General features: G+C 42.9%; 1 protein-coding gene across 1 annotated transcript; it reads left to right on the forward strand.

Moving 5' to 3' along the window:
• Positions 1-7,862: 7,862 nt before the first annotated feature.
• On the forward strand, positions 7,863-8,918 carry LOC308620309 (olfactory receptor 9Q1-like; the record flags this gene model as incomplete). Its single annotated transcript, XM_081239777.1, is given in 2 exon segments — positions 7,863-8,392; positions 8,395-8,918. Coding segments are annotated over 2 exon segments (948 nt in total). The 5' UTR covers positions 7,863-7,968.
• Between the last annotated feature and the right edge of the window lie 2,144 nt (positions 8,919-11,062).

Below are 11,062 nucleotides of genomic sequence, written 5' to 3' on the forward strand. Positions count from 1 at the left end.
GAGCCAGGATTCCAGCCCAGACGGTCTGATACCAGGATCCACACTCTTAACTAAAATTTACCATATCCTCTCTCTGGTAAACTCTAAGTGGTTAGAGAACACCAAATGAAAGAGAAAAGGCTAAAATAGAAGCTATCTATATTTAGGATTAAAGTACTCTGGGGTATGAGAAAGCTCTAATGGTCATGATATTTTCTAAGAGCCCTGAGGGACACCCACCTGGGGTGCGCTATCTCCACCAAGGAGAAGATTCATGGCCTAACAAGGCACATTTCATACCCCAGGGTAGGGGGATATGGCAATATTTGCCCAGTAGGATCTCAGAATTTCTAGGGACCAGTGCCTGCCATGTGCCTACCATCCTTCCTTTTTTCTAATGGGTATGTTTACCGTGGTTATCCTGCATGGTTCACCAATGTATGTTGGGTGTTTGTAGGGCAAGCAGATAACTTGTCTTTTTAGTTCATAATTCTTTAGACCAAGGGGAGCTGCATCTGGGCTGATAGAGATCACAAGACCCTAAACTTTGATCCCAACGATGTACAGCTGACCCTTGAACAACACAGGTTTGAATTGCAGGGGTCCACTTATATGTGACTATTTTTCAATACATACTACAGTACTACAGGATCCATATTTGGCTGAATTCATGACTGTGGGACCATGAGTATGGAATCACTAATACAGAGAGCCAACTATGGGACTTGAGTGTTTGCAGATTTTGGTATTTGGGGCAGGTCCTTGAAGCAATCCCCCACGGATACCAAGGCATGACTGGTAATTTGTAGAGGCTTGTGTGGGTGGGTGGTCTTAGGTGGTGATGAATGTATTTTGCATGTGGTTCAGTGGTAGGACTTGAGTATTTATGGATGACAGGGAAAAGTGTTCTGAAAACTCCTCTTCCACTGTGAAGAGAATATATTCCCCTGCTCCAGATTGTTGAGCTTGACCATGTGACTTTCTTTGGCTGACAGACATGCAGACCGGATGTAAGCAAAGACTTGAATGTGTTTTGTTAATGGAACTTTGCTCACTTGGGCCTCTGTCACTGTTAGAAGAACATGTCTTCAGTAGCTTGCTGACCCAAAGATGGTGAGAGACATGTGAAACAAATCAGGAACCAAGCTGCAGCTTGGCTAAGCTAGCCCAGCCCAGCCTTGATAAGCCAAATCCTGGAACCTATGAATGTGAGAGTAAATGCTTATGCTTGTGTGTCACTGAATTTGTGGGTGTTTGCACACAAGAGTAGCCTAGTAAACATTCCATTGTCAAATACTTTTGAGAATTGCTGCACAATACGTACTTCATTTTGGAGATTTATAAAGTATATTTTCACATGAAAGCCTCCGAGAAATTATTTAGTAAAGACAGTTTTCGTTAGCTAACCCAGTTTCTAAGGCATCTTTGAGCACTAAATCATTACTTTGTATGTGAAAAGTAAAATAAATAAATAAATAAATGCTAGCTGGAGTTTGACCTAATTTTTTTCTGTTGAAGAGAGACATTTCCTTTTTTTTTTTTAAAATAAATTTATTCATTTATTTATTTTTAGCTGCCTTGGGTCTTCGTTGCTACGTGCGGGCTTTCTCTGGTTGTGGCGAGCAGGGGCTACTCTTCATTGTGGTCAGCAGGCCTCTCATTGCGGTGGCTTCTCTTTGTTGCGGAGCATGGGCTCTAGGCATGTGGGCTCAGTAGTGGCTCGTGGGCTCCAGAGCGCAGGCTCAGCAGTTGTGGCTCACGGGGTTTAGTTGCTCCGCAGCATGTGGGATCTTCCCGGACCAGGGCTCGAACCCATGTCCCCTGTATTGGCAGGCGGACTCCCAACCACTGCGCCACCAGGGAAGTCCCGAGACATTTCCTTTTGTTGAGGAAAACATCTTAAAGGGCATCTGGATTATGGAATTCAAGAACCTCTTATGTATGGTTTAAGGGAAGGTATTTGGGTATTAAAGATTCAGATTATCATGCATAACAATATACAAAGAATTTTGAGCCTTCTCCCGGTAGATTGGACTAGATAGGGATTTGGAAGATTGGGGAATTGGGAGAAGAGAAATATAAATAAAAGATGATCTCAGCAGAGAAAGATACGGGTCCTATAGTAGCAGGCAGGCTTAAGGTGGAGGCAAGGAGCAGCCAGTGACCAATTCCTTGTGGTAAAAATGGCTGGGGAATTTGTAGCACAATGACATCAATTATTCAATTCTAATTTTCTCCCTAATCTGCGTAGTACTATGAACCTCTTACGTTCTCTACAATATTTTTATTAAACGTCGGCTACCCAAACAAACGCACTGTGTTAATTTTGCTTTAGAGAGAGTGAAGGATAAAGACAGAAGTCCATGCTTCATGCTTGGCATGATGTGATACTGGAAAGGGTGAGACGTAATGGGAAGAGTGGGCACGAGTGTCGATGACGCTTTGGCGGAAGCAGGAAAACAGAGCCACGCAAACGCAAGAGTGAGCCCTTGATTGTCCTTGGAAATTCTGGGGTGGGTTCTAGACTTTCTCCTGCACAAAGGATGCACAGAACATGAGGGGTGTGGCAGAGGTTTCAGCCCACATATTTGTTTGCACAAATATCTGTGCGCTTCCCTACATCCTCTAGGTTATGTAGGCAGTAATGTTGAACCCCTGTGACTGGATTCAGGTCACTGTGATGTAGGTGGGAGGGAGGCCGACCAGGCCTGGTCCTTGGTGACATCCTGCTTGATCTTTCCCTGTCCTCCCCTGCACTAGCAGTCTTGAAGGTCACCTGCACGAAATGGCTTAGCTGCAAGACAGAGGAGGACTACCTACCCCACACTGGCGTTTCCGTGGGTAAATTTAAATTTACTGTGTTAAGTCACTGTGCTTTGAAGGTAATTTGTTAATACAGCATAGCCCAGAGGACTCACCTCGTCACCCAGTGAGCTCTGGGCGTGGACGTGGATGTATGTGTGGTCATAAAAATATGTCCTCTTGGGCTGTACGGCCTGTGGCTTAGGCAGAGTCCATTAGCAACAAGGACCGACACAATTTCTAGTCCACTCACCAGGTAACTCCATGACCTTGGGCCTCTGTTTGTTGTGCTTCCTCATCAGTACAGAGGAGGAATTTGTTATCTCTCTCAATCCCACAGGGGTCTTGTGAAGATGAAGAGAGTACTTGGAAATAGCTACTCTGCAAGTATTAGAACTTATTAGGTTGACTTTCCGACATTTTCTTTTCCTAAGTGGAGGGTAGAGAGGAAAGAAATGGAATGTCCATTAAAAGGCACTTGTTAAGCCTGTGCCCGGGAAGCTGTTGGTCTCACCCTCCTTTTTCAAGCGTAGTGTACCAGCGCTATGCTGTACCATAACGGAGACTGAGGCAAAAGGAAAATCAATAATACTGGTGCTCTTTATTTAAAATTTTGATCTCTCTCTATTTTTTATTCTATACCTGTATTTTCATTCAATTTGTTTTATTTTATTATTATTATTTTTTAACATCTTTATTGGGGTATAATTGCTTTACAATGGTGTGTTAGTTTCTGCTGTACAACAAAGTGAATCAGCTATACATATACATATATCCCCATCTCCCCTCCCTCTTGCGTCTCCCTCCCACCCTCCCTATCCCACCCCTCTAGGTGGACACAAAGCACTGAGCTGATCTCCCTGTGCTATGTGGCTGCTTCCCACTACTAGCTTTCTATTTTACATTTGGTAGTGTATATATGTCCATGCCACTCTCTCAATTCATCCCAGCTTAGCCTTCCCCCTCCCTGTGTCCTCAAGTCCATTCTCTACATCTGCGTCTTTATTCTTGTCCTGTCCCTAGGTAAGCCAGAAAAAGAAAAAAAAATACCGTATGCTAAAACATATATATGGAATCTAAAAAAAAAAATTGTTCGGAAAATTTTGATATTTTATTCATCATAGAGATTTTTGCATTGATTTTTATTTTTGATAATATTATATAATTATTTACCTTGTTTACTAAAGGTTTTGGTGCCACCTTAACTTTTGAATCCGAGGTGAGTGCCTCGCTCACCTCACCCTAGTCCTGGACTTGCCTAATACCATCCTGTACTGTGCCAAAGCCCCACTCATTGCCCCAGGAGTAGTCCCTGGGCTTTCCTGTCCCTGTGAATTTGCTCACACTGCTCCCCCTTCCTGAAGAGCTTTGCCCATCATTCTCCCACCCCTCACTTCCATCCAAACTGCCTGCCAAAGTCCATGTCCACTGGGAAGCCTTCCCTGATCTACCCCATCTATAAGTAATCTTGCCTTACTCTGACTCCCCATGGCACCTGGACTACACCTCACTTATGAGCTTAGTACTTGTTATCTGTAGGATAAATAATTATGTAACCTGCTAGGTTGCACAGTCCTTGTAGACAGGCATTATGTTTTCTCTTTTACAGGGATTTGTTTCATTTTGTATCTCCTGCTCTTCATTTAGAATGCTTAGCACCGTGATGAATCAGTGACCGATATGGTCTCATTTTCTCTTGGTTTGCATAACTGTCCAAGAAAACAATTATTCTATAATTATTCTCTTCTTCCCCATCTTCCTTATTTCCTTTTCTGAATTGAGCCATCTTGAAATTCAATGGCTTAACAAAATGCCTCTGAATTTTGGGCTAAAGAAATATTGCTGTATTAAAGATGCAGAGAGATGGCAAAGGCCATGCCAGCAAAAAGGATATGCCAGTTTCTCCTCTGAGCAACATCCCAGGCTTTTGTTTTTCCTGTGATTTCATTTGTTTTTAAAGGGGGGAAAAAAAAAAGGGTGGGGGAGAGAGGAGACGGTGAAACACCTGACTTCCAGAGAGGGCAAACTTAGAAGACATGATGCGTCTTGTTGAGGTCTCTGTGTAGAGTCTCCATTGCGTCCTTCTGAATAATGATCAAAGCCTCGCGTTCACAAAGCCCCTTATTCCTTCCAGGATGTGGCCACACTGAGGAAGGCACAGTTTCTGACATTGTTCTGACAGAGAAGTTAAAGCCAGAGACATCTCACTCATCAAGGGACTGTGTAGAACTGGGATTTAGGCTTTTTAGACCCCACTTAGTGGGTGTGTTGAAGGGCTTTGGGAGCTGGGACTGGGACCAGGAGTCTTGTTAAGAATCCACGTGAGTAACAATTGCCTTTCCTTAGAGACCACATCAGCCATTGACTGGGGACTTCAGACTTTCAGGGACTATTAGTATCTTTGTCAAAAGGGATTTGCATTGGAGTCGGGAGCCCATACGAAGAGGCTTTTCTCCAATCTCTGCTCTCCTAGACTGGAACTGAACAAAAACCAGAGTGAGGAATACATGTTGACCAGGTTTAGCAAATCATGGAAACAGAAAGATTAAGGGAAGAGAGAGAAGAAAGTGCTTGACCGACCAGAACTGGCAAGGGACTTGAAAGTGATACATGCAGAGACTGGCATTCAGGTAGCTGTGACATTACTGTCCCCAAGTTGATTCACTAATGTGTGTGTGTGTGTGTGTGTGTGTGTGTGTGTGTGTGTGTGTGTAGATTGTAGGGGGTGGGAGGAGGACACCAATGCCTGGAGAGATTAAGTAACTTGCTCAGTGTCATAACTGAGAAGATTTGGGAAGACAGTATCCACCCAGACTTCCTGTTACCCAGCCCAGTAGTCTCTCCCCAGACCCTTAGGATACTTCTCCAAGCAGTGGAAAAGAAACGATTTTTTAGAGACAAGGGAAAAGTAGTGGACAAAGAGCGAAGAGGACTGGCCAGGTAAAGGTAAAGCGGAATTCAGGTGAGAAAACTGTTCTGGTCCTCTTGGTTCATGCTCAGTTCAGATCACCTGATACAATTTCTTTTATTTATCATTTTCTCCAATATGTCAGTGCAACACTGGCCTAGCTGCCAAAGTCTAATGTTTTAAAGACGATCAAATATCTTCTTTACCCCCCTGCACTGCAACTCTGCTGAAGGACTTCCTATCCATTAGCACAAGAGTCCCCATCTGCCTTTGGATATGAATAGACTGCAGTGCTGGTATTCATGCATCTACTTAAAGGCAGACATTTCCTGGGTCCTCTTAGACTATTGGGATAGATGTGTGATGTATGTAAAATCCTGTTTTAAGATAAATAGTGCTTCTGTGTACAGTTTTGTTCTTCGTGTCAGTTCCACCATTTACTAGCTGTGCAACCTTGGACACAAGATTGAGCTACTTAAACTCTGTCTCAGTTGCCTCATCTGTGAAATGGGGGAAAAAAAGTTCCTACCTCAAAAAGTGAATGTGGGGATTAAGTGACTTAATATATAAATCACTTAGAATAGTGTCTGTATATATGTTCTCTGTTATTAAAGAAAATATCTGTTCTTTTAAATTTGATTTTTGGTAAACTAAGAGGATCTAATTAAGACAACGGCTTTCTGTCAAGTAAGCGCACTGTTACGCTGAGAATTGTAGGGTAAGTCCAAGGATGGCTTATGATCTCTGTGAATATTCATCAATTTTATTGGGTTTTTAAGACTTCAGACAGTTTCTGTTTTTAAATATTTTCATAAAAATAAACATAATCCCTTGAAGATTTGCACAATGCCTTTCTCTTTGCAATATGCTTTATATCTCATTTGATAACTTTATGTATACCCCCAAAACATATTGAGGCTTTACAATGTGCTGAGCTCCAGAGGCACATACCCTGACCAGGGAAGACAGACTCAAGGGAGACTTCTTGTGGGACGTAGGATCTGAGCTGAGGTCTGAAGGTGGTATAGGAGTTGGGCAGGACCCTGAGGATGGGAAAGACAAGGTGTTTCAGCAGAAGGGGTGGCCTGCAGAAAGCACAGAGATGTGAATGAATGTGGGGAATTAGAGAAGCTGTAAACAATTCAGGTGGCCGGAGAGAAGCGTGGCTGAAGGTGCAAGGAGTGAGGCGTAAGAAAGGAACACGAGGAAGTAAGTGGGGCAGACCCCCCGGAGGGCTTTCCCCGACACACCGAGGAGTCTAAAGAATATCCTATCCTTGATGGGATGCCATGACTGGATTTTTAACAGGGGGATGAGAAAGTCTTAGAAATATCTCTCTGGTCACAGGAGAACAAACGTATGGACACCAAGGGGCAAAGCAGGGGCTGGGGGGTGGGGGTGGGGGTGGGGTGAATTGGGAGATTGGGATTGATGTATATACCCTGATATGTATAAAATAGGTAACTAATAAGAACCTGCTGTATAAAAAAATAAATAAAAATTTAAAAACTCACAATAAAAAGCACAAATAAACAACAACAAAAATAAAATGTTAAAAAAAAAAAGAGTTGGCAAGAAACAAGTCTGAGGGCGGCGGGAGCTGTTAGTTATATGGCTCTTGTTTTGATCCAGGCAAGAGATGAAGAGGGTTTGAAATAAGGGAGGAGGTATGGTCATAGAGAAAACGGGACAGAGTCCTGAGATGGATATTTCCATGGTAGACAGGACCCCATGTATCAGCCCCTATAGGAGCGACAGGGAAAGTTTGGTTGTGTGGTTATCTGACTGCAGGGGCTCACACAGCTAGTTAGCCATAAAAAGTGGGAGAGGGCTTCCCTAGTGGCGCAGTGGTTGAGAGTCTGCCTGCCGATGCAGGGGACCCGGGTTCGTGCCCCGGTCCGGGAAGATCCCACATGCCGCGGAGCGGCTGGGCCCGTGAGCCATGGCCGCTGAGCCTGCGTGTCCGGAGCCTGTGCTCCGCAGCGGGAGAGGCCACAACAGTGAGAGGCCCGCGTACTGCCAAAAAAAAAAAAAAAAAAAAGTGGGAGAAAAAGCACTCCTTTTCTGAAAATGTTTACCTGCATCAGTTTTCTTGATGTGTCACAGAACTCCCTTAGAAGTAGGAGTTAAGACCAGTCATCTCTGAAGCCCCATGTAGACCCTGGCATATTTTGTCCATAGCACTTGTTCAATACATGTAACCTAGAAATACAGTTAATTCCTATTTATAGTTCCCTAACTTGCTTCTCATCCTAGCCTTCTCAGGTGCCTCTGGCTTCATGGCAGAAAAGAGCCTCACCTTGGTGACCAAATTCCTCCTCATGGCATTCATTGATTGTCCTGAATGGGCACTACCTCTCTTCCTCCTGTTTCTATTTATCTATCTCATCACCCTGTTGGGGAACTTGGGCATGGTTATCCTGATCCGCGTGGATCTCCGACTCCACACCCCCATGTACTTCCTTCTGAGTCACCTCTCGTTCATGGACATCTGCTACTCGTTCGTCACTGTGCCTCTGATGCTGGTTGTGTTGCTGGAGCACAGGGCCGCTTTATCCTACACACTCTGTGCTGCCCAGTTCTTTCTCTTCACCTTCTTTGGCTCCATTGACTGCTACCTCCTGGCCCTCATGGTCTATGACCGCTACGTGGCCGTGTGCCGACCCCTGCTTTATGTCACTATCATGAGGAGGAAGATCCGGTTGGTTTTTGTGTGTGTGTGTGTGTTGGGGGAGCTTACGTTGCTGGTGTCTTCAGCGCCTTGGTGTGGAAGGTCTCAGCTTTCACGCTCTCCTTTTGTGGAACCAATGAGATTGACTTCATTTTATGTGACCTCCCTCCTCTCTTAAAGATAACCTGTGGGGACAGCTACACTCAGGAAGTGGTAATTATTGTGTTTGCCGTTTTTGTCATCCCTGCCTGCATGGTGGTGATTTTGGTGTCCTACCTGCTCATCATCTTGGCCATTATGAGGATTCCCTCTGCAGGAGGCTGGACCAAGACTTTCTGGATGTGTGCCCCTCACCTCACTGCAGTGTCACTCTTCTTTGGGACCCTCATCTTCATGTATCTGAGAGATAACTCTGGCCAGTCCTCGGAGGAGGACCGGGTGGTGTCTGTGTTTTACATAACAGTGATCCCCACGTTGAACCCTCTCATCTATAGCCTGAGGAACAAGGAAGTGAAGGAGGCTCTGAGGAAAATTCTCAACAGAGCCAGGTTGTCTTAGCCATCCAACCTTGTCCAACCTTTGAAATTCCTGAGAATTATCTCCTCTGCAGTGCCAGCATTCTGGGAACTCATTATTTATAGCACACTCAATGTTTAGATGAATATATCATGGCATAAGGCATTTAAAAAGAACCAGAACTTTTAGTTCCAGGGAAAGAAGACAAGGAAAGAAAGAGGCAGCCTGAGAAGAGATTGGAGTGAGATTTCTAGCTCTCAGGACAAGTGACAAAAGAATCTGAAGTTAATCCTGTGTAATTCAGATGTGGCACGCCTTACTACAAGACTATATTTTTTTTGCAAATTTTCTATGAAAGATTTCCATCATACAGAGATGTTGAAAATAATGCATAGTGAATTCCCTATACCCAATACTTAGATTTTTTTGTTTTATCACATATTTATAATCAATCTATTCATTTATACATCCATCAGTTCATCCACAAATCCACCTTATTTTTTGATGCATTTCAAAGTAAACTGCAGACATCAGTATTAGTACTCTTCTACACTATATAATGTACAATGATGTCATCAATTAGGATTCAGTATTTAGATTATGTTTATTTTTTAAAATATTTTAAAATTGAACTATAGTTGATTTGCAATATTGTGTTAGTGTCAGGTGTACAGCATAGTGATTCAGTATTTTTGTAGATTATACTCCAGTATAGTTTATTACAAGATTATGGCTGTAATTCCCTATACTATACAGTATATCCTTGGTGCTTACTGTTTTATACATAGTAGTTTTTTTTTTTAACATCTTTATTGGAGTGTAATTGCTTTACAATGGTGTGTTAGTTTCTGCTTTATAACAGAGTGAATCAGCTATACATATACATATATCCCCATATCTCCTCCCTCTTGTGTCTCCCTCCCACCCTCCCTATCCCACCCCTCTAGTTGGTCACAAAGCACCGAGCTGATCTCCCTGAGCTGTATACATAGTAGTTTGAATATGTTAATCCCATACTACTAATTTGTCCCTCCCCCTTTGGTAGACATAGGTTTGTTTTCTTTGTCCCTCCCCTTTTAGTAAACATAGGTTTGTTTTCTATGTCTGTGAGTCTGCTTCTATTTTGCATATACATTCATTTGTATTATTTTTTTAGATTCCACATATAAGTGATATCACACTGTATTTGTCTTTCTCTGTCTGACTTATTTCACTAAGCATAATAGGTCCAACCATGTTGCTGCAAATGGCAGTATTTCTTTTTTATGGCTAAGTAATATTCCATTATATATAATTATGTGCCTATATATATATGAATATCTTCTTAATCCAACTATCTTTTTATGGGCACTTGGGTTGCTTCCATGTCTTGGCTATTATAAACAGTGCTGCTATGAACACTGGGGTGCATGCTTCTTTCTGAGAGTTTCCATTTTTTCTGGATATATATACCCAGGAGTGGAATTGCTGGATCATATGTTGGCTGTATTTTTAGTTTTTTGAGGAACCTCCATATTGTTTTCCATAATGGCTGCACCAACTGTGTACAAGGGTTCCCTTTTCTCCACATCCTTTCCAACATTTGTTATTTGTAGACTTTTTTTTTTTTTTTTTTTTTTGCGGTATGTGGGCCTCTCACTGTTGTGGCCTCTCCCGTTGCGGAGCACAGGCTCCGGACGCGCAGACTCAGCGGCCATGGCTCACGGGCCCAGCCGCTCCGCGGCATGTGGGATCTTCCCAGACCGGGGCACGAACCCGTTTCCCCTGCATCGGCAGGCGGACTCTCAACCACTGCGCCACCAGGGAAGCCCTATTTGTAGACTTTTTAATGACAGCCATTCTGACACATGTGAGATGATAGCTCATTGTTGAAATAAACTCAAAATGATTTAAAGACCTAAGTGTAAGAACGGAAACCATAAACCTCCAAGAAGAGAACATAGGCAGAACACTCTTTGACATAAAGCACAGAAATATTTTCTTGGATCAGTCTCCTAAGGCAAAAGAAATAAAAGCAAATATAAACAAATGGGACCTAATGAAACTTAAAAACTTTTGCACAGCAAAGGAAACCATTGACAAAAATGAAAAGACAACCTATAGAATGGGGGAAAATAGTTGCAAATGATATTATGGATAAGGGGTTAATATCCAAAATATACAAAACTCATATAACTCCATGTCAA

The sequence above is a fragment of the Mesoplodon bidens genome (assembly GCF_964165515.1).
Source record: "Mesoplodon bidens genome assembly, chromosome: 7".
Lineage (NCBI taxonomy): Eukaryota > Metazoa > Chordata > Mammalia > Artiodactyla > Ziphiidae > Mesoplodon > Mesoplodon bidens.